This window comes from Diuraphis noxia, unplaced genomic scaffold (assembly GCF_037042655.1).
Source record: "Diuraphis noxia isolate RWA-SAM2 unplaced genomic scaffold, SU_Dnox_SAM2 contig0001, whole genome shotgun sequence".
NCBI classification, from domain to species: Eukaryota; Metazoa; Arthropoda; class Insecta; order Hemiptera; family Aphididae; genus Diuraphis; species Diuraphis noxia.
In genome coordinates, this window is record NW_028301711.1 from 51,896,021 (window position 1) to 51,921,686 (window position 25,666).

Genomic DNA, 25,666 nt, shown 5'->3' on the forward strand with positions numbered 1-25,666 from the left:
CATTAAGAGGACGCATACGTAATATAAACATACGCATACTACACCCGCATATGTTGTCTCCGTCTTACAAGTGCGTAACATAGCAAATTTTAAGTGAGTTATGTGTATTTTAAAATTGTAAATTGTTTGTATATCTTAAAATACACATAACTCCCTTTAAAATTAAAATATAATAAAAAGCCTACGTCATGCCCTCGATAATAATGTTACCTTTAATTTTTGTAAGAAGTCAATTTACTCTAAATTTTAAACTGACGGAGCTAAAGGTGATCTGCTGAGCATAAAATTTGCCATGTTACGCACTTGTAAGACGGAGACAACGTATGCGGGTGTAGCGTCCTCTTAATACGATTAACTCAACGGATAGGTAGTACACAACTAATACAACATAATAACCGTGAGATTAATTAAATTGATTATTAAAATTAAATTTAAAAATAACTTTTATATTGCATGATCTAATAGAACTCGTAAAATTAAGATATGATATAATATTACGATTGACAAGGCCATCGATAGTATAATTTTACATCATATAAGATAATTAAAGTACCTACGTAAGATATAACTTTTTCATTTGGAGTAAAACTATTGGCAACCCTATAAAAAAATTTCGTAACCACCAAGTTGTGCAGCACTGCTCTAGACCCTTAATGTACAGCAAAGTATTACCTACTCACCCTTTTTTTATATATATATGGTACCTAATTAATAATTATTGATGATAATGTGATCTGGTCATGAAATTATATTATTTTTAAGAAACACTTATCCATGTGGATAATTTTATCTACTATTCCACTGGGAAAAATTATATTTTTAGGTATTCTTATGAATCAAAATGTCACCTCCCTTATTATTATAATCATTTAATATTATTTATCAATTATTTTATGAGAAACAGAGAAAGCTGATATAATATTTCATCAATATTTCCTCGTTTTCGTCACCCTGTATTAAAGATATTAATTACTGAATTACTTTATTTTCTATGTGTGGATTCACGTGGGTTTATCAAGTGGCTTTACTGATAACCAATTAAATTTGTATAGATACAGCTGTATAAAATGTCTTAACGACTACCAATTTATCCATATAATTTCGCCACATTCGAGTGTGAGGTTGATTCCTACGTGTTAAAATCTATTAGTTTTGATGTGAACTAATATCAATTATAATTAGTTTTAAAAAGCATTAATTTATTTAATTGTAATATTCATAAACAAATTAGAAAATGAAACACAGACAATTACAATGTCACTTAAAACTTGTGAGTATAAACATCAACAATATTATATTTTTATAATGTTTTAATGATGATATTGAAATCGTATAATATTAGTATTATCTTAATTTATAATTTGTGGTACCTACATTTAGATATTTTGTTCCACCATGATTTGCTCATCTTCATTATTGATTGGCTCTTTGTATACATTTTCATCTACACTTATGGCGCAACTTAGAGAGCCTTCATCAACAATACATTTGAGTATTGAAGAGGAATCTTGGTTAAGTATGTGGATTATTGAACATATCATAATACTTTTATATATATATATATATTATACATGTAATATTTTTTAATCACATATCAAAATTGTAGCGTTAGGTATTTAAGTAAAACTAAAGCAAAAAATGTATTAAAATGCTTTTTTCTTAAGTTGTACTTAGGTTAAATATTAAGTATATGGTTCAAAATTAACGAATACTTCAACTAATCAAGTTCAGTATCCTAAAACGATTTTTTATCTTCTTTTAATTATTTAATTATCGCTACCTGACTGTATTTATATTTATTATATTTATAATCCAAATGTTCATCTGATCTAAGTCAATAATAATTTTTGAGTTTTATAAACTTTGTAGGTTGGTTCATTACATCTTTCGAGATATTAAAAGTAAGAAGAAGAAAGTTAAATTTATGTGGCAAGGACATGTTTAGTGTACAAATTGTCTGGCAGTGAAAGGGTTTTATGGAATAAATTGTAAGCCCGTGCGATAATATATTTTCATTGAATTTTAGTACAATAATTAATTTGTTGAAATCCAATACAAAACAAGGTTTTAAATCGTGCTGTTACTATAAATATGTAGATACATCGTTAATAATTGGCTGGAACTCATTAAAATAATGTGTATATATAAAAATATTTTGATCAACATTTTTTCATTTATCGTCGTATTTTCTAAGAACCTAACCCCAACGTTGAATGAGGAACTACTGTATTATGTATCTAAATTATTCATCTTTGAGCTGTCAAGTATCTCCTAAAGTACTCTACATATCCACTTGGGATATAGTTAAAAAAATTTGGCAACATACATTATTTTAATTGTGAGAATTTAGCGTTACAAAATGATAATATACTGTTTTTACTTTTATCTTAATTTGTATAATGCGTATTGTTTTTTTTTTAGCGATACAAAACAAAAATTCTTGTTTATTAAATGTGTTACCAATATAAATTATACAATTACATAGTTACGACAAACAAAAATTACTTCCCAAAATACGGTATGACAATTTCTGTATAATTTATTAAACTCACTTCCAAATGACCATGTTTAAAATGCATCTGATCATAACTTTTTAATAATGCATTTTAAATATAAAATATAGTTACCTAAACTATTATTGTATTAGATCCCAGTTCTGGATAATTATACTTTCATACACTGGTTATTCTCAACTTTCTTATATCAACTTTAATTATTGCTTTGAAATCTTATAGCACCTAGTAAATTATATTAGAAAATATGTTTTATAAATTATATATTTTTTACGAACAATAATATGAGTATTTCAATAATTGTATTAAAAACCAATGACCATATTCTTATTTTTATTTCATTAGAATTCACATTAAATAGGTACTAGTAATTACTACGCACACCATTCTGTGGATTATGATATTACAAACTATAATGATATTGATTTGTAATAAAATATTTTTACAATTTATTTCAGCAAGTATTACGGTATTTATATGTCCGATCGGTTTACTCATAATGGGAGTGCTAATGGATGTATTTGGTAGAAAAAAAACTGTTCAAATCATATGCGTACCAATGGGTATAGGTTGGCTATTAATTACATTGGCCAACTCTTATACCACATTATTAATTGGAAAAATTATACTTGGAATCCCGTTCGGTGAGTTCAGCAATATCTTATTTCTAAAATATATAATTGATAATCGTATAATAAGTTATTTCAAAAAAGTACGATTACAATATTTCCAATAATATAAAACATAATATTATGTGTTCTGCAATATTGGGTTGTATAGTTTTTATTACATACAATTGATCTGAAAATTCATAAACATCACAAAAATATTTGTTTCGTTATTCACAGTTGATTGTGTCAAGAAACTTAATATTTTAAACATAATATGTATATAATAATATTTTACTATGGATAATTTGTGTAATGTTATATTGTGGATTCACAACATTACTCACTAACTCACAAACGACACCTTCTGTAACTAGGTATTTCTTTCAATATTTTATACTCAGTTCATCCCTTCTGTTCTATTAGATTAATTGGTTGTTCATTGGGAGTGATAATGTAGAATTTTCGTATTTTCTCAGGGTAAGTATAGTAGATTAAGGAAATACATACTTATCTTTGTTTCTCGTTAAACGGGAATTATGGTAAGTTATCATATTGAAAACCACATGCAGGAATCAATTTAGTACCTATATTTTTTTGTTAAATCATCTGTAATGTTGATTTTATGAATAAAATATGTGGTTTCATAAAAAAATAAAATCTAAAAATAATTAAAATAATTATAGTATTGAAAAAAATGCCCCATTGCTTCTATAACAAAGGTATAATATACAGAGTGGTTCATCAAGCACACTCAATAACTTTTTTTTCTTTAAAACTACAGTTATCCAAAGTCAGATTTTTAGTAGTTTTAAGTTTGCTAAAGACCATATTATTTTAAGATTTATGAGATTTTTTGTATTATATGAGAAATATATTGAGATGATATTTCTATTTTTCAAATGAGAACTCTCATTTCCTCAATTAAACTATTAAGAGGATAGCTTTTCTAAAAATATTGATGTAGGTACCTACTTTATAACTTGAATGAGTAAGTTTCGAGTTATTTAACTTTGCGTGCTATAATGATTTCTAAAATAATGAGTTTGAGGGTTATGTTGATTTTGAAAATTTTAGTAATAGAGAATTTTTAAGAACCGTCTAAGTATAATAACTTTATACTCAATATTACATCTAGGTATATTTTTTTTTAACTATTTTTAAGGATTTATATTATTCTTAGTATAAACACTTAAACAATTAATACAATTCTTGTTGAAATGTATAATAAGAATTAGGTTCATCAATATTTTTTTTAAAAATAATCCACTTAATAATTTAAAATGAGGTTCCTTATTTGAAAAACAAAAGGTAGTATCATTATAACACACTCCTAAGTAGCATAAAAAAATCTCGAAAAATTAAGAATATAGATAGTGAGTATGCTAGATGAATTTTACTCTGTAGTTAATCTTCTGTTTCTTTCACACTATTATTTTTATTGTATAACTACAATAATAGTATAGTTAGTAGGTGTATATCATAATGTGAAATATGATATGTAAAAATAATTAAATCGACAAATACAGTGAAACCTCAATAATTTGAATCTGTTGAGGGAGAAAAAAATTCTAGTTATCGAAAACTTGACTTACGGAAAACCTCAATAGCATATATTGTATGGAATTCCATTGAATTGTCGAAAATTTGACTTATAGAAGTTCGAGTTATCGAGGGTTCCACTATAATTTTCTTCATTTGATCAAATTGTAAAATATTAAGTTATAATTTTACTTCTAGACACTGGAGCATAGATTCATAGCAATATCGTATACGATGGTATTTTTCCAAACACACCATTCTAGGGAAACACTATAAAATAAAAACTAGTGACTAATTTACTTTAATAACTCTTTCATACCGAAACTTGTCTAGTCTTAACTCACCAGAACAAATCTTTATTACATTATATAATATGTAGGTACTAGGTATTAATAAAAGTGAGGAAAAGAATATAATTGACACTATAATTGATTGCTAATTCGGCCAAATACTAAGGTGTAATCACATTGATTTTTTTTTTTTGTATTTGTTCATTGAAACAACCTCTAGGTCTTCTTCAATGCTTATCACAAGTGGGTAGTAGGGAGATCATGTGATCTATTTAACTATGTACCTATATATCACTATATACATGATGCTATCCCCCTTCTCCAAGAGGAGACATGTGCGGTCTTCACTCTCAGTGGAGTGGGACCTAGTTGGAAACCGGATGACGTAATCGGAAGACAGCGTGAGGATTCAATGATAACGTAGAACCACACAAATTTTTTTTTCACTTTGCTATGAATCGAACTAATGACTGTGTCAGTCGTAGTCAACTGAGTGACCACTGCATCACTCCGGCCCCCAATCAATAACATTGAAGAACATTTAAAATAAAAACCCCGTGTTAAAATTGTAATAACGCATGCACGTGAGGTAACGATAACTAACAAAAAATCTAGATTAGCTATCTAGTTAACACTAAATAATGAAATATGGTCAATTTAAGCCATAAAAAAATTATTATTTTAATATCCTAGATATTCCAAGTCAAAAAAGCGGGCTGTCACTTTGCTGTTAGCAATTCACAAATGGGTTGCTGTAATGGATGGTATTAATTTTGTATGCTAGGTATGATATTATATCATTGTACAAGAAAAATGATTTTGAGTGGAGACGTTTTGTCTTCCTAAAATATTTCAAGCTATATTAATAATATTGTTATTTTTTCAAAAAAAAAAAATGTAGTAGGTACCTATAAAATAAATTCAAAATTAATCGAATCTGATTCACTGTGTACCCTACTTACTCAGTCATTCATAGTATATAAAATATGTTATTCTGTATAAAGTATTCATATGTCATTAACGACATTACTATTACAATTATTTTGTGAAGTATACTCTAGAAATTTTCTAAGTTTTTCCTTAATTTTTATTTTGTTTTTCCCAGCGCTTATTAAAACTACGGGGAATTTCAAAATTTAACCTCCCCAATGTATGAACTAGATTTACTTTCCAACCCGAAAAGCTACAAAAGTTGAAAATCGAAGCATGATTTCGACAACTTATCGTATACATACACAAAAAAAAAAATATATGTATATAAAAACACATTATTGTAAAAACAACACATTCATCGCTTTGCTCAGAATTTAAAATGATCTAATTTGCATTAGATCAGTCTGAAATAATGAAGGCGTGAAATAGTTATACGATGCTCAGCATGTAATAATGAATAGGAACCACTTAGTAAACATAACAAAGTAATAATGAAAATTTATTATAATCACAAATGATTAATTTGAAAACCAAGAGCATTTGATTAATTTGTATACAATAAATTATCATTCATGAAAATCTATACAAATAAAAAAAAGTACAATTCCATAATAATATTCATAAAAAAAAAGTAATATTTGTCTAATATAAGAGAAATCAAATCAAATTGATGAGAAATCATGTGTATTGTTAGTATCGTTTTGTTAACAGCGATGTACAGAAAAACGTCAGTTGAAATAAATATTGTATTAATTGATTATTGTAGTAATGAAAAACTCTTCACTTCAATCAGAACTAGGGGGAAACAACTTATAAATGAAAATATTCAAAGTTATAAATCAAGGGTAGACCATTTACGGACCTCATTGCAATTTTACTGAACCAAGAGTAAACTTACCTAATTATTTACATTTATATTAATACTTAATACATAATAGCATATTTTATATACCATGAATGACTGAAGGAGTCGGGTATATAATGAATCAGATTTGATTGATTTTGAATTTATTTTATATTAGGTACCTACATTTTTTTTTAATAATAACAATATCATTAAGAGGACGCTACACCCGCATGTGTTGTCTCCGTCTTACAAGAACGTAACATTGCAAAAACTGTTTCGCGCGGGAAAGAACCGAAAAGGCTACAGTCATAACTAAGAAACGAAATTCTCACCACAGATAAAAGGGAATCTCGACTGTGCAACGTTGTTTTTATTTTTTTGATATTAGAACTGAAATAAAAGTTATTCGATTTTGAAAAACGCAAAATTAATGAATTTTGAAACAATAAGAACTTTTTTTCTATTTGTGATATCGAAAAATTGAAAACAACGTTGCACAGTAAATGTTCTCCTTATTATGTGGTGAAAATTTCGTTTCTTAGTTATAACTGTAGCCTTCTCGGTTCTTTCCCGTGCGAAACAGTTTTTGCAATGTTACGCACTTGTAAGACGGAGACAACACATGCGGGTGTAGCGTCCTCTTAATATAGTATAAATATTCGAGAATAACCAATCATCTCCGCTCAAAATCGTTTTTTGTACCTATACAATGATGTAATATCATTGAGTTCAAATTTAATACCTTCCATTACATTAACCCGAATACACGTCATAATGTGAAGGGGTTAAAATGTCGTAAAAACAAAAAAGCCGTGAATTCAAAAATATCGCGATGTCAAGAATATGAAAAATATAATATTAATATTATAATTAGGGTTTGGATTTATATGTATTTATGAAATCAAAATATGTAGTAAAAACTCAAAATATGTATTTTAATAATAGGTATAATTTATTTATTAATATTAAATTATATAATATAGTCATATCCATATGAGTTTCTAACGCAGTGTTCGTTAATCGTTATCGCATTTATATTTTATATTAATATTTTAAAATTAGTTACCATGATATTACGATAAGAATATTAGATATCTGGTATTTCATAAAATTGTGTCAAAAAATAAATATATCTATATATCGAATAATTGTATAATGTACAAAATAATAAATTATATTTTTATGTTAATTGATATTGGAAGTTATACGAAATTCCACGCAGGTAGTCGTTAATTGATCGATTTTCATAATCATCACATGATACATCGCATTACACACTAATATCAGTGGTGGTCAAACGGGGGGGAGGATGAGGGGGATAGATCCCCCCCATGCATTTTTTTTAAATACCTATTTATAACAATTTATAATAAAGCATATTGTATAATGCATTACATATTGTTCTATTTTTTTTTCTAAAAATAAATTTCGAAAGAATGTCGGAATATTTTTTTATGACAAGACTATAATAATATTATTATCTAGACTCAAGTTTAGGTACTACTACTAGGATATTATTGTTATTAATATTTAGTTGTTTACACAAAATATAATATTATGGGAATCCCGTATTATCCCACTCGATGATTAAGAATTTTCAATAACAACACGCTCTACACTTTTCCAGAACATTGGCCGATACGGGCGATAACAGTACGATCGGTAGGTAATAGGTATATATTTCAATACTACGTAGTCGGTTGAAAACTTGAAACATTGATTGTTATTTGTCATAATATTAGTAAAGTTATCATTTATCATAGTCTTTCGTACACGTGTTTTCTACTGTGTGTGGTGTGTCACTGTGTCCGTGTAGTGTACTAAAGTGTCAATTAACTCAATTATACAGTCGGTGTCTGTGTCTGTATTATTGACTATTGTTTATTTTACATTTTTACCATTATTATGTCTAATAAAAGGAAAATTACTAGTTATTTTGATGCAACTTGCTGTACTTCTAAACGCTCGGCAGATGAAAAAATAAGTAAGATCACTAATATCCTTACAGAAAATCAAGTTGTGGACTTAGTGGTAATATTTATTTTATTAAAATTAATATAAATGTTTAATTTATGAGGAAAATGAGAATTTTGATTAAAATTATTGTTCTAGACTGTTGATTTAAACGTTCATGACATTGAATCCTACATTAATAGTACCTTGACCGATGCTGATAGATATTTGGTAAGAATTACAACTTTTGTCAGCAATTTATTATTTATTGTTTAGATTACTTCCATGCGTAGTTATAGTTCATCATTACCTATAATTAATACAACTAAAATTGATTCAGATTCTTAAAGATGTGTGGATACCACCAGCTACATTTCCATTTCCATTACTTGATTGTAATGCCAAAAGAGGCTTAAAATTCAAACACCATTGGCTCAATGCTTATAAATGGCTGGCCTATTCTGAAAAATACCAAGGTGCTTTTTGCAAATACTGTGTTGTTTTCTCAACAAATGGTGGTATTGGTGGTCAAAAATTAGGAACCTTTGTATTGGAGGCTTTTACTAACTACAAAAAAGCTACAGAAGTATGTATATTTATAAACAAATTTATTGAAAATTTTATTTATAATTTTTCTATATTTTGATACGTGTTTAAGAAACATGCAAATTTGGAATACCATAAAACTGCATTACTGAAATCTGATAACTTTTTAAATGTTTATTTAAATAAGAGTTCTTCGATTATAAACCGTATTGATAGTGAAAGGTACATAAAAATAATAAGTATACCTATTTAACCTTTAATTAAATATAAATCTATAAATAGAATATAGATGTACGAAATATATTTGAACTACATTTTTTAATTTAATTTTTAGAATGAAACAAATTGAAGAAAATCGAAAGCGTTTAATTCCAATCATTGAATGTGTGATGTTATGCGGCCAACAGGAAATAGCTTTAAGAGATCATAGAGATTATGGTCCTATTTGTTTCAGTAGTATGTATAAATTGTATGTAAAAGTATGTAAAATATTGTTAATGCTATAATAGTATAATATATTTATAAAGTCTGTATACCTAACTAAGTTATAAATAAAGTTTGTATTTCTCATAATTGTATTAATTGATATTAGAATTACACATAGCCATAAATTATATTTTTAATGATAAAATTATGGATGTTAAAAAAATTGGCCATATTATCCCCCCCCCCCCCATGACAAAATCATTTGACCGCCACTGACTAATATGTATACATAACTTTATTTTCGTAGGTGTTTAATCTAATCTAACCTTATCTACGACTGAACGAAAACCGGAACTACTACGATCCACATCGACGACTTCGGCGATAATTACTACCTGCGACATTTTTGTTTTGGCAACATTTTTATCACGACGTTTTTGTTGCAATATTTTTACCGCGACACCCATTAACCCACTTGTAAACTACTATACAGCAGTGATATCCAACTACCCGCTTTTTTTGTTATCATTTACTTTATTTTTAATTTAATTTTACATTTATATATTTTAAATATAGCATCTTCTCTTTTCTATACTGTTTTATAGGCGCCAAAATTTAGTTCTGAACTATTTTCCTCGAGGAATATTTATTTTTTAAATTATGATATATTAGTTAATTTGTATAGCAATATGTTCTATTTATATTATGTGAAGATCTTGAGACATTTATTTACTCTATTTAGCTATATTATTTACATCTCCTAAAATTATTGACCTTGATTCATTATGATTTTTTTGTGTATGCATCAGTAAGAAAATCAAAAATAAATTGTATATCCATATGCATTTCAATAAATAGCAATAATTGTGACGGCGATAAATTTTTTATTAAAAATTATATACCTACGTATATTATTAGGGTTCGCGTAGAGTTGGCATTTTCAATGATCAACCATGTGTGCACGAAATCAGCTAGTGACAATATATTTATCTGTTTAAAATAACATAAGGAACCTATATTTAACTATTTACGCGTAAAAAATTTCAGTTTATTTTATGACCCTTGAAACCAATTAAGTTACTGGTGTCCCTATTAAACAATTGTATTTTGCCGAAATAAATTAATAATTCGTCTCCCTAACAATGTAACAACTAACTCAAACTATTTCACTTAACAGGTATTTGTACGTGCATGTTTCTGTATATTGCCGAAATAACACCAGCTGATCTGAGACCGCTATACATAACTTTGGTCGCCTTGTCTGTTAGCCTGGGCATGGCTGTAGAATCCATACTGGCCATGTACTTCCGGTGGCAAACCATATCCAGTATCATTTTTACGGTAAACTTGGTCAATTTCTTCACGCTGTTCATGGTGCCGGAACCATCGATGTGGCTCAGGACAAAGGGACGAGCCACCGAGGCGGACAAAGTAGACAGATGGCTGGACTTGGGTAATATTACGAATGCATCGGCTCCTGTGGTCGAACGGACAGCTGTACCCATAGAATTTAATACCAACTCGCAAGTCTCGCCCGTCACACCTAATGAGTCATCACCATTGTCATCGTCACCGTACTGGTCACTGTTTCTGCGGCGCAACGTGTGGTTGCCGACGGTGGTCACGCTGACGTTCTTTGTCTTCCAGCAGGGAAGTGGGGTGTACGTTCTGCTGTTCTACTCGACAGATATTGTCAGAGACTGCAAGATGCCATGGGAAAGCAATAGCATTTCGTTGTTACTGTCCATAGCCCGGGTGATAGGCGTCTTGATTTTCGCATCGATGCACCGCGTCGCGCGTCGGACGCTCGTCATGATTTCCAGTGGATGTATGGGTGTGTCGCTGCTCATAGTCATCGCCTATATTAAGGTATTCGCAGGCGTCCAGGATCCACCGTTTCAAATAACTCTCATTATCGCATTCTTATTATACATGCTGTTCGCCCAGATGGGTATTCTCCCCATGCCTTGGATACTGTGTGGTGAGGTTTTCCCGATGGAGGTAAAAGGTAATAATAATCACGATAAATTAAATATTATAATTGTTATTTGATTCTCACGATGCATATAAGTTAACATTACATAGGGGAAAGAACGAGAAAGTAACAACAGTGAAAAGCGTAAATTTTCCGATTGTTTTCTTCGCCATATAGTGTTTAAAATATCATATAAGAGCCGAGTTTTATCTTTTCAGCTGATAGGTACTGATTACCTCTATCCTAATTACGCTGCAGTTCTTATGAAAGAGATAAATACTCTTATTTGTAGATAAATAATTATTATGACTATAGTCATTCAATCTAGTGTGTGGTGTTTATCAAAATCTTTCAACTTCAAATGATGTATGTTTAAATATTTTCAGCTATGTACATAAAATATCTTAGGCCATAGTTTATTTTTGGGAAAATATTTTTTCTATGTGTATAGTGAATAGGTATATAAATTGTATTCAAGTTATTTTTAGTAGGTAATTTAAATTAATATTATAATATAGAAACATGAACCTAATATGATTCAAACTATTGAGCTAAGAATATCATTACAGGGACTGTTCATTTTATTCTGATAGTGTGAGTAAAGTAGACAATTGCATATAAAAATAAATGAATTTCAAAAAATTGTAACATCTTATTACATTTTAGAGGGAATAGTTGCTATTTTAAACTTTTTTTATTAAAAAAGTAAAATATAAAAGCTGCTTACAAAATTCTTCCCGTATAAAGGGGTATAATACTAATTGTGTCTCCATTACCTCTGATTTATAAAATGTTTAAAGACCAAATTATTGGTTATTTTAAAACTATTTTTTTTAGTATTTTCAATGTAATAAAACGATTATGTTAAAGCTTTGATAATTTTCTTATGAATTACGTTCTGTAGACAAACATAATTATTGTCGCTGTGCAGTTTTAACTTTTTCCTACTCTACAAGTATAAATCAACGTAGCATTCACTTAAACAAACATTCTAACTCCATAATTAATAAAGAAAAAAATTAAAACAAACAACGGCATATTTTCTATTGAAACAAATTAATAGATTCGAATTCATGAATAAGTTATCTTTAAAATTGTACCGATAGCATAATATTTTTTTTATGGTTCAAATTACAAATGCAATAATACAATAATAATACATAAGCAAAAACAATATTTTTAACCTAACTATAATAATAATCATTATTACACTCAATAACCTTTAGTCTGTAAAAAGACAGGAAGGGAAATATTGTTTAGTTTTAGTAACATAAGAGCGCAATAAGTATGTACTTAAAAACAATTCATCGTGCAATTAGTATGATCCCAAAAACGCCCGGGACTCAACTAGTATCACCCCCAAAAGTACCTGGGATGCGATTCAGAAGAAATTTATTGCCACGAGACGCAATTCGCATGCAGCCAAAATAATTCATCGAACTCTGGTGAGTCACTTTACGCATCCTTCTCCTACATATTTTTTTTTCATTTTGGTATCATGAATGAGGTAGAGAAATAGCAACGCATTTTTCTGCATTCTTATATCGTTTATTGTAATTAAAAACGCAACAGTTTTTAAATGTATACGTCATGTAATTTTTAAATATATGCAAAATGCAAATGTATGTGCAAAATGGGCACAGACCATCTAGATATATGTAACGGTAAAAGATGAATATTGGTGAATGTCGTCATTCTCCGGTGAATGACGTCTTTTACCAAAATGATTCAATTATGTAGGTAAATGATGTAAAAAACCAAATTTTAAATTCAAATGTACATCTATCACCGGTCATTGATGTCATTTACCAAAACTAGCGGTAAATGATGATAAATCTCAAATAATGAGTTTTTTACTATAGGTACTATTTATAATAATGATTTATTGTTAAAATAAAAAAATAATGAAATACGTGCATATTACAAATTATTTATTTGTACAATTTTGGTTACCATGACATTTTGAACTGCACAACACTTTCGCTACATTGCAAGAACATTTTTTAGTACCACAACCAGTTTTGCAGTTGCATCGATTAAATCCTTTATGACCAGCTATTCCATGTCCTGCTGCTTCTCTTAATGTTATTTCCCTGTCTTTAATTTTTTTCATGGCTTCTTCTAGCTCTAGACATTTTTCTTTACACGGAGAAATTTGTGCTCGTGTATATTAGTGTTTCAACACCCCATATTCTGTACCTGGTTCAAACATTCGGGTATTTATTTTATTTAAATTAAATAAACATTATCAAATTAAAATTGCCTTACATAAATTATACATGTAATCATCGCATGAAATAATAACAGCAAGTAAATTACGCGGAGAACCTCGTGCTCTATCAACATCTAGTATTAGGACACGGACAATTGTACCGACATCGAGCTTTGAAAATTTGTTTTAAACATCATTCTCCAATTAAACTGATGATTGACGACAATAACCGAAGAATGTCTACATTTACAACGTTTACCAATTTTTAGGTAAATTATGTCATTTACCGGGGAATGACGTCTTTTACCACGTTTATATCATTCACGATTAATTGCTTAACTAAATTAAACTATTTTTTTTAACTACTACTTAACTTCGGAAGGATGTTTTTTGGTTGTATTAGGAAATCTTTCCGTATAGCTTTTTCAAGTTCCTCCTTCCCCACGTTCGTCACTACCTTGATCGCCAACTCCTTCCATTTGGTGCACAGCTTAATCATTATAACCTATACATATATGATGACATAAAATGTATCTAATTCAGAATACTTTAATGCAATTGTCTATTTTATGTGCTTTGAATTTCAATTAATTACATAAATTCTTTTAATACCTACTTAGTACTTAGTAAAGGTAATAATATGGCTCATACAAACTTAAATTATTGTTATTTAATTATATTATGTATGATATAAATGTAACATGATATATTATATGATTGCATAACCTACTATGTCTAAAATTAATTTCACTTATTTATAGCAGTCTAAGATACATTATATTCGTATTTATTTCAGGTGTTATGAATGGAGTTGTGCAGACATTCGGATATATTATTTGGTTTATGATTTGCAAAATATATCCATCACTGGTTTTAAATTTAGGAATAGAAATAGTTTGGTCGATATTCGCTTTCTTCTGTATGTTAAACGTGTTATTTGCTGTATTTATTATGCCCGAAACTAAGGGGAAAACTCTAGACGAAGTCATATCATTTTTCGAACCAAAGAAGAAAATTAAGAATATCAACATCCCGTGACCTATGTTAATTTATGTACTTATGGAAGCCGTACTTATTATTATATAAATATATATATATTGTAGTTGTATGTATACATATATATTATATATACAAAAATATCATTATATTTGTATTGAGTTAGTTCTTCTAATATTGTTTTATTTACGTTGATGAAATATTTACTGAATGTTTATTAATGGTAAAATTGTCTCTTTGACATTCGGTGATTCAAATCATAATAGTAAATTTATTTTATTTCTTCTTAAACTATACGTGTACACTTTAAATACGATATTATCGTTAATCTATTGTTACTCATTTTTTTTAATACATAAGCTCACTCACGTGGTATATAATTCATATAAATTTTTTTGCGTTATCAAAATCTACTACACGCTTTTATGATTTATTTGTTTATTAATTTAACGAACAATAATTAGATGTAATATTCATTGTTATATCTTAATTTCATCTTTATCTTTTAATCTCAAATACTTGAACTATTTTTAAAGATTTACAAATAAAGAGCTTCAAAAACATTTTTTCTGAGACTGAAGCAAGTATTTTGCGGTCAAAACAAATATCGTCAGCCATCGAAATATAATTGACTGGTAATCAAAGTTTTTAATATTAATTGGGTTTTTTCACATTTTCAAAATGTTCATCAAACGAATAATATTAACTAGGTGCACGTACATACTTAATAAATACTATAAAAATACTATAAATACTATAAAAATACTCGTATTAAATCAAAAGTATTTTTTTTTTTTTATATATTACGATAAAATAAATATCAATCAAAATTATATTTTCAAAACATTAAAAATATATATGTGTTTATAAAAAAATAAGGCGATCGCAATATAATTTGAATAGTCTAAATTAATGTATATCTAATTCAAAGTAAAAAATTATTTTTATTAAAATAATACACACACACATTAATATATATTATATATTTGTACAATATTTTATATATTAATACAAGATATTTAGATATGTATAATTCACTTGGTATAAAGGCCATTCTATTATTAGTGCAATTAGATTTATTTTCTCGTTTTGAATTTACTATCATGTTACAATACCGATAAGGCTTAGACTTAAAATAATTAATTTTATAAATTGTTGTTATTTATTCTAATTGCTAAATAAATTCGTACAGTTTGTTTTTTATTTTTACTTAATTAACTTGAATAAACTAAAATGAACTTAATGTTCATTGTTATGTTTTGGAATTTGATTTGTGAAGTAACAACATTTTTTTTGCAATGGCTTGCCTAAACCAACACATTAACATGAATATTATTCAATCTTGAAGAAAAATAAGCTTAACATTTTAAGAAGACTAAGTAGGTACTTAGTACGATGTAAGTCCTTAAAACAAATATGCAACTTAAGTGTTAAAAAAGAGTTATTATTTTAGAAACAGCCCTCTTAAATTTAGAATACATGAAAAAATATACATGGGTATTTAATAACTCTCCAAAAAAAAATCAAGGAAGTGTACAACTTTTCTGTTTTTACCGGTACTTTTGAAAACTACAGGGAAATTCAAAATGTTGACCAACTAGATTCATTTTCCAACTGAAAAAGCTACTGAAGTTGTAAATTGAAGCATTAGTTTTAAAATTTATTATGACGTACACAGATAAAAAAAAAATTAAACTAAAAGTGAAAAACACACATAATTTTGAAATCAATTAATTCAATTCACCGCTCAGAATTCTAAAATTAAGGAAAAACTAAAATATTTGACAACTAGTTTTTGACGAAATCGATTTTATTTTTAATTGTTACTCAGAAAGAAAACTAAGATATAAAAACCATAGATAGGTACATAAGATTTTCAATGATTGTTTATATTAGAATTTTCTATATACCATAAAATTTTGATTAAACTAGGAGTAATTTAAAGGCATATGAAATTTTCGATTGTTGTTTGAAGTTTTTTTGTGATTACTGTAGATAAAACATGTTTCTTTTGATCTAATAACTTGATCATTTAATACGAAAGTTCTCTTAAGTTTTTTTATATCTAAAAACAAAAATGCACCACAAGTTAAATTAATTTTTTTATGATTCTTTAAAGTAACAATATTTTCTATATTGAATAGTCTCTAAACTAACGATTTCTAATGTAACAATTATCTTATTTTATTGTCATTTAAAAAAATAAACACCCAACATATATTTGGTAATTGATATATTTGCATAAATCACCATCTTTTTAAAATAGTAGTTTTTGAGCTTAGTAATTTAAAGATATTTTTAATTTTTTTTAGCTATCAATATTTATAAACAAAGTTTTGGAGTATCGAACAGCTTGAAAATCTAATACAAGGTGTCTTATAAGTTTTTTTAATCGTGGTTAAAATCACAACATTTTGCATTTTATTTTCTAGCTAAAAATTATGAAATATTTAATTTGTATAAATAAAGAGTGAAATTTAAAACAAGCTTTATAAGACGTACCCATTAATATTCTTGTAATCAAAAAATACTATCTAATATACACTGAACCTATCATTTATAGTACAAAAAAATAAATACTTTTTAGCAATATTAACCTAAAATATAAATGTTTGTTAGTACTATAAACTAACAAGCCGTCTTCACTGAGAACCGTTTTTCATATCATATGATAATTTAACACATCATTACAATGACCACTAGACATATAGTAAATGGTACCCACTTGACATTCTTCTTTTTTAAATTAAAAATTGATTTTTAACTTTTTTTATCATCAACATTTCTAGATTTTGCGTTTTACATATTATGTATTTATCTTTTTACGTTAATACTAAATAATATTTCGTTAAAAAAAATGATTTACAATATATTATATTAAATATATCTGGAACTGTGAGTACCTACATAGGTAAAAGGAGAATTTATAACTCATCTGAAAAATCTTAAACATCCCAATCCTAAATTTGAAATAACCTATTAACATGACATGAACACTATATTATTATATAGGAAGGTAGGTAATATATTATACTATATCATGATACGCACGTATTGTGTTTGTGACGGGGCTTTCATCGGTTGTTCACAGTAATAACTCTCTTTGTTCATATTATAAATAATTCTACTGCACTATATATTATTATGGATTTTCGTAGTAACCATGTATACTTATGTATACGTATATATAATTACGTAATTTTGCTTTTCCAACGAGTTGTAGTCTGTGTAATTTAATTATGTAAAGTCGATGCTAAATTGCGAAGTTCTGTCATATCGTACACAAGCTCATAATATACAAGCAGTAGTAGGTGATAACAATATATTATGTTAATAATAAAATTTATTATTCAATATGTACCGAAATGGCTATAATATTCTGTATAACGTCGTCATTTTAAAAAGACAAAAATATCTGCTGTTTATCTCACCACAAGATGTTCAGTATTCGATTCAGTAAATATGTGATACTACAACATTATGTCAATTTAAGAACAGTTTAGTTTTTAGATTTGTATTAATTATTTATTTTACCGGGGTCGTATTGCTTCAAATGATTATAATAATGTACTCTTAACTGTGATGTCGAGGGATATAATACAATTCAATATTTACAATATTATTTTAGTCTATCCACATCGATAGTTTTTGATTGAACCACAGTAATATTATCAGGACTTAAAATTGAAAAAATTTTGAAATTTTAATTTGAAATTTTCTTTTTACAATAAGTTTTTTTCCTGATATAAATTTCAAAAAAATAAATTGGTCTTACAGTTACATTTTTTTTTTTTGAATTTTTTTCTTAATTTTATATAAATATATTTGACCCAGCAAATGTTGTTTTGCTATATAAATTATTTCTAGGGAATTTATAGTGTAGAAAAAACTATAACTAACTTATTGTAAATATGTGAGGATGTGGCAAATGAGTAAAAATTTTAATTTTTTTCGCATTAATGAACGGTTTCAAATTTTTATGGTTGATATATTACTTTGATTTTTATGTACGAACATATTATAACTATAAGTAGGTACGTCCAGATGATCATCTTTTGTGGAAACTGTTTACTCGTCGTTACACAAGGCAGCGAAACGGTCCTAAAAAAACAAACCTATCTACCAATAAAAATATAATTATTTAGTCTGTTGGTTATTGTTGATTTAGCAAAGCAGTTAAAGAAGTTGCAATACAACATGTAGGAAAAATAAAATGTTCTAAGAAAAAATGGTGTAATGAAGAATGCCGACAAGCAGTAGAGAGACGAAGGATTGAAAAAAAATAGAAAGATTAAAAAATAAATAAATATATATATAAATAAATAATAAATAATAATAAATAAAAAAAATAAAAAAAATAATAGTAAAAATAATAAATAAATTAAAACTATTATTTTGCGATGCAACTTTTATTAAATTAAATGAAAAAAGTATTTCAAAAGTATTTAAATACATGGAAAACTATTAATTTTTGAATTTAAGTACTTTCTGAATAGATGTATTTTTTAAATATACAATTTTGTAATGATCTTTTATAAGATTGTATATAATATAGGTATAATATATATATATATATATATACATATACAAATAATCAAATAATATATTGTTTACAATAAAAAATATATGAAATACAATTAATATATTATGTCAATAAAATAATAAATTGTTATAGTGTTAGACTGTTAGAGGTAGATTCTTATAACTCACTATTTTTACAAAATCCAAAATTAGATATTTCCAAGCTTTTTAATTTTTAGTTTGGATTTGAATAATTTTCTTTATTCACTTGTTTTTTTTGTTTTCTGAGGAATACAAAGTATAGATTGAATTTTTATTTTATCATCTGTTTGGCATTACTTTAAAATATTGAAGAATAGAAATATACTTGGATGGTATGTATAAAATAGTGGATTGAATTTATAATGAAAATTTATCTTTAATAGACTGGAAATTGTAAATACGATAGTTATATTTATGTCAAAATATGTATTATACGCGATCGAGATATTTATTTAATTTTAATAACCACTGAAAATCGGGATAGGTGAAAAGGTAAAAAGGTTATTACTATGGGCTGCAATCGGACGGAGCCCATAAATACTTTCTAACAGCAAATAAATAACCAAAAACAGAATTATTGTTGCATGAAAAACAAAATTAAATTTCTTATTGCAATAATATTTATTTCATTTTTAAAAGTTTCATTAAAGACTCGTCGTACATTGATTGTAGCCTGAGAAACAGCTTTTCTAACTTTGTTTTCTAACATAATATATTTTACAATGAATGGATTTAAAATAATAGTGGTTTTTCATGTTATCAGCAAATCAATATTTTTAAATTCTTATAAAACCACTTGTAAAAAATATAATCTTCTGTTTTACGAGTGTAACCAGCCTATGTTCGACGATTGAGTATGATATAATCCTAGTGGTACATCAAAACTATACCTACAGATTGGTTTTAAACTTTTCATTATTGAAAAACAATGAGTTGTCGAAAAATGTTAGAAAAATATTAATAAGCACATTAATCCATTTAATGTCTTTTTGATCATTTAATTTATTAAAAGTAGTGTTTGAAACCGATTTTAAATATTGATAAAATCGTTAAAAACCATCCAAAACATCATCAAAATCTACATTAATGATACTAATAATTTATAGTAAAACCAAAAAAAATAAATAAATAAATACTCTATACTCTATAGTCTATACCAAAATAACAATCATTTTAGAGTAATTTATACGTATACACGAATTGATTTAAAACTTTAAAGTCAACAATGACTGATACGTCCATTATAATATTATTTTTAATCTGTAAGTATGATTAGTATAATAAGTAACATATAATACTTCGTTTTCTTAGGCCCGATTCACAGCCAGTCAAAATAATATAGAATATTATAGAATACGCAAACAACGGAGGTTTCTGGTAGGTAGTAAGAAATCAAAATTAAAATTATAAAAGTAAAAATGGAAAATTAATATTTTAAAACGAAAAATAAAATAAAAAATATGATTAAAGTTTAATTAAAATCCATAAAATAATTAAATCGATAATGGCAACAGTTTAATAATTATAAAATTGATATTTTACATTTAAAATTAAAATCAAAAATTAACGTTTTATTACAAGCCCTGCTCAAAATATAAGCATACCTACCTACCTATACAAAATCCAAGCATCGTATATTTTTTATGGTTGTCGAGCTTATTATTTTTTTTAAATAAAAATACGATTCCAGATCCATTAAATTTTAGTTTATCTGTCACTAATTTCGTGCCTTTATATTACCAATAATATAACGTCGTCGTTGCCCGTTAGAGAGAAGAAGAGCTACTTCCGCTTGCAGTTATGCGATTAGTTAATTCGCTCGATTGTCGAATCATGACCCCAATATCCATTATTAATGTGTTTTTTTTTTTTATTTAAAGAAAGAAACGGTACGCGGCAGCTGTGGCTATTGGATGCAATATTACATTTATATTATTTGTTTGTTTTTTTACCATTAGTCAACTGCTAATGTAATGTATTTATTATAATAATGTGTTTATAATGGTAAGACTATTGTGTACGGATTACATAAGGCTGCGTGATTGTTATTCGTCATCATTTGTCTGATCGGCCAGAATATTGTAACTCAGATCTTATACACATTCATTTAATAAATAATAATAATATGTAGCTAAGCAACAATGCGTCTTTTATTAAAATATATAATATTAGAGCACTCAAACACGTTCGCATTACATGCCACAATACTGCCTGAAGTCTAGTCACAAAACGGTGCAGCAATTTAAACAGAAATCGTGATAGAAATAACTTAATAGTATTGTAACAATATCATGACAATATAATATTATAATATAATACACGCTGAACTGCTTTAGTTGAAAACTTCAGTTCTATAACATTTCATTTATATATACCTATATATATTATATTTCAATTTTTTTTTATTCAAACCTTTATTACGCTTGTTAGTGCAACTATTGCACAATGATTTTATTGAAATTCGTTTCATATATTATTGACAAGTACAATTTCATAAAAAAATAAGTTATTATTATTAAATAATTTAAAACTATCATATTGTTCATCGTTCATCTAAATATATATCTATATTTACCTATATAAATAATAAAAAAATTACTTTTACTGACGGACCGTGTAGATGTGAGTGTGGTTATAGTAATAGTAATTAATGCCTGCTCTTAAATAATAAATAAATCAACAATTATTTTAAATTAAACGGACCATTTAATATTAGTTCAATATAGATAATTATTACAGTAATCGTTGCAATAAATATTAAGTATACTGCACAATAAAATAGATTTTGTACTTGTCTACTTGATAGTTAATGACGACAATATATACCTAATAACAACCAGAGGCTCGTAAGTCTCATCTGACAGTGACTGGGGCTAATAGATTAGTTTTACTTACATTACGAGTTATCGAGATCCGTAATTATAATTTGTTAAAGTACAATGAATAACAAGTGATCTCGCACAGTAGACAACAAAACTAGAACTCCATACCAATTAGAGCCCTGCACGGGCAGAGCTTAGTGTCGCCGGAACTGGGTTCTGGTTGGGCCTGGCCCTTCACTCCAGTGAATTAAATATTCGGGCAGGGCCCCAAACCAATACATTTTTATTTAATTGGACAAAGCAGGGCTTCATTTATGATATTAATTGATAAATGATTTCATTACTTGGTAGTAGTGTATACTGTACAACAGTGGTTTTTAACCATTTGAATATTTGGCCAAGGCATATATTTTAGCGAAAATTCGGACTGGGTCTGGCTATATAATATATATATATTTAAATTTTTTAACTAGGTTGGGCCGTATATTTAAGAGAAATGAATTGGGCTGTTCCAGACCATATATCTAAGTGAAATAAATCTGGACGAGCTTGGACTTCAAAAGTTAAGCCCGTATAGTGCTCTAATCAGTGGCACCATTTGTGGAAGGGGGCGCAGGGTATACATTGACTCCTCTTTTTTTTCTGTGTCTTTATTGACCTGGACTACAATTTACAATGCGCCGATAGGGTTTAACCAATAGTTATAAGCACTCTTCGAGTGGCATCAAATGAAATATTTTTTCTTCACTCAAAAGAGTAAATTCTTATCTTAGATATTCAGACTTTAATAGGTAACAAATAATTAAGCAATTGAATGATTATAGTGGTAGAAAAAGAGGATACTTACAAAATAAAGTTAGATGTAACAGTAAATAGATTTTCTAGACTAAAAAGTAGAAGGTAATATATAATAGCTAAAAAGCATAATTAATTTAAAAAACTAATTATGTATACAGTATGGAATATTAATTATTATAACACGTTAATAAATAGGTATAATATATTTATTTTATTTGGAATGAATTGCATTGGTTAAATGTTGATACATATACTTGTTACGGTCCGTCGGTCTTTGACGGCCCGTGATCGAGAATAATATTATACTTGATTATAATATGCTGTGAAAATTACATTTATTTATTCAATCATAAACTTAATATGTACACTCAATATATATATAGGGAGTTGCTTTTTCACGGTCTGGGCAGGCCGTGATCAAGCCAGTGTTTACCCACACAAGGCACAAGTACACCGGAATAACAGTTTTGGTATGGTTCTGAAAAGAACCGTTTTCACGCCGATCACGATGGTAGATCGACCGTGGTTGGCATTACATAACCCGTTGGTAAATACGTGTGCGGTTTGTCGATATCCTTGAGCTGATCGCGTTTCTGAATGGTCAACCGCCTCCGGATTATAATCCCGCGTCGGTGATTAATTCTGGCTGGATCGGGGTATTTGTCGTTGCGCGCTCAGTCTGCACAGTGTGCTGCTTCGTTGATGATTTGTCTTGATCAGGCATTGATCCGGAACGTTTTATTTTGTGGTAAGTCTGCTGGCTGGATCACTTCTTGTCTCGGGACTTCGGTTCGTAGAGTCGGTGTTGGCGGCTGGTGGTGTCTTCGTGTCTTCGATTTCTCATCGTTGGTAGTTTTTGACAGAATACTGTTTGTTGAGATTATATTGAAGACTGATGATCGTACTGCTTTCTTTGCTTGGGGGGGGGGGGGGGGGGGTATGCCGTTAACTATACCAGGCTTTCGCCTCTACTAGGGGGGGGAGAGAGTATTAAGGAAGATTTTGATGGTTAGTCCAAGTTAACGGGTAAGGCTTAAGTTGTTTTTTGGTAGTTGGGGGGAGTGATATTTACCTAGAAGGCGGATATGATCATGGTCTGAAAAGGAATTTTTGTAGAATATAAGTTTGGACTGGGACTGAATAGATGATTGAATGGATTTAAAATTAGCAGATTTGAGAAGAACCGAATTTTTGACAATATAGGGCATGCCCGTTATTGTTCGTATACCTATGTTTTGGACGGACTCGATACGCCTCCATAGTGAAGGACCGATGAAAGGGGCCCACGAGGGGCCAGCGTAAATAAGAACGGGAGATACGTAAAGTTTAAGAATTTTGAGTCTGGTAGTAAGTGGGATGGGGCATGTACGGTTAACTATGAGGTAGAGCATTCCACGTGTGCGGGTAACTTTTTTAATAATGTTTTGGACGTGTTGTCCGAAGTTGAGTTTGCGCCTTATTGTATTGGCTTGATTGGACCAGTTAATGGTGTGGTTGTCAAGTAGTAGTGGTGGTATGTGAGAAGTATTAGATCGACCGAAAATAATGCCTACGGTTTTAGTTGGGTTAATTTTTATGCACCAGCGGTGAAACCATCTGGAAGCAAGGTTTAGTTGATGTTGAAGTTGTATGGCCGCACGTTTGGGATTTTTATCGAAGGTGAAGAACATAGTATCATCGGCAAAAAGTGAGAGGTGGGCTTTAGGAGTAGTTGGAATGTCATTGATGTAGGTCAGGTATAGAGTCGGGGAGAGGTAGGATCCCTGAGGGACGCCTGCGAGGATATTTCTGGGGGACGAGAATTAGTCTTCGATTTTTGTGATGAAGGTGCGGTCGGAAAGAAAGGATTCGATGATTTTTACGAATTCAGTCAGAATGTTGGGGGGTAGGTCGTTTCTATAGGTAAAGTAGTTGGGAAAGTGAAGTTTGGTAGTCGGGGATAGATGAGTTTCGTTAAGTAAAATAATGTCAGATTTCAGTTGGAGAGCTAGGGAATGAAGTTCATTGAGTTTGTGTCTTATACCATTGGAGGTCCAAAAGAGAATTTTCAAATTATTCATTGGGGAGCGAGAATAGATAGGAAGGATCTAATGGTGGACTCAATTAAGGTTTTTGGATCCTGGTTGTTTGAAAGAGCAGTCACAAGGTTTGTGAGTAGGGAGAGAATCGATTGTATGTTAATTTGAGGGGTTGAGGAAGAGGATATTGAGCCTGTGGTTACTGCAGCGTATGTCGGGGTCTGAACTGATTGTTTTGAGGGAGTTGGAATAGAGAGTGTAGGATGATGGGGTTTTGGTGGAGCAGGGGTATGGGTTGAAGGTTTCGGAGTATTTTGAGAAGTGGGTTTGGATTCCACCTGTTTTTGGGCCAGATAATGTGGACAACACCGGAAGTTTACCGTGTGCGAACTACCGCAGTTACAGCACTTGGGAGGTTGTTCAGGAGTTTTAGGGCAGGAACTTGCCGTGTGGCTCCCAGCGTATTTTACGCACCTCGGCTGATGTCCACAATTGCGGGAACCGTGACCAAAGCGTTGGCATGCAAAGCACTGGGCGGGGCCGGAGGGTTTGAGGGGTTCTACAGAGATGGTTAGGAAGAATAAATTGATGAGTTGGTAGATGTCTTTGGCGTTAGGGTCAGCA

General features: G+C 28.9%; 2 protein-coding genes across 3 annotated transcripts; both read left to right on the forward strand.

Moving 5' to 3' along the window:
* The first annotated feature begins 1,111 nt into the window (after positions 1-1,111).
* On the forward strand, positions 1,112-15,006 carry LOC107168942 (facilitated trehalose transporter Tret1-like). 2 transcript variants are annotated; one of them, XM_089217188.1, is made up of 5 exons: positions 1,112-1,270; positions 1,381-1,516; positions 2,972-3,157; positions 10,836-11,666; positions 14,642-15,006. In XM_089217188.1, exons 1-5 carry the CDS (start codon positions 1,235-1,237, stop codon positions 14,881-14,883), a joined length of 1,431 nt encoding a protein of 476 aa, XP_089073314.1. In that variant the 5' UTR covers positions 1,112-1,234; the 3' UTR covers positions 14,884-15,006. The 2 variants fall into 2 exon arrangements, with proteins under 2 accessions (XP_089073314.1, XP_089073315.1); XM_089217189.1 differs by lacking the exon at positions 1,112-1,270 and adding an exon at positions 2,422-2,518 and having other exon boundaries at positions 1,383-1,516.
* On the forward strand, positions 8,051-9,332 carry LOC149060881 (uncharacterized). The gene is made up of 3 exons (XM_089225891.1): positions 8,051-8,764; positions 8,846-8,917; positions 9,027-9,332. Exons 1-3 carry the CDS (start codon positions 8,639-8,641, stop codon positions 9,330-9,332), a joined length of 504 nt encoding a protein of 167 aa, XP_089082017.1. The 5' UTR covers positions 8,051-8,638.
* Positions 15,007-25,666: the final 10,660 nt, after the last annotated feature.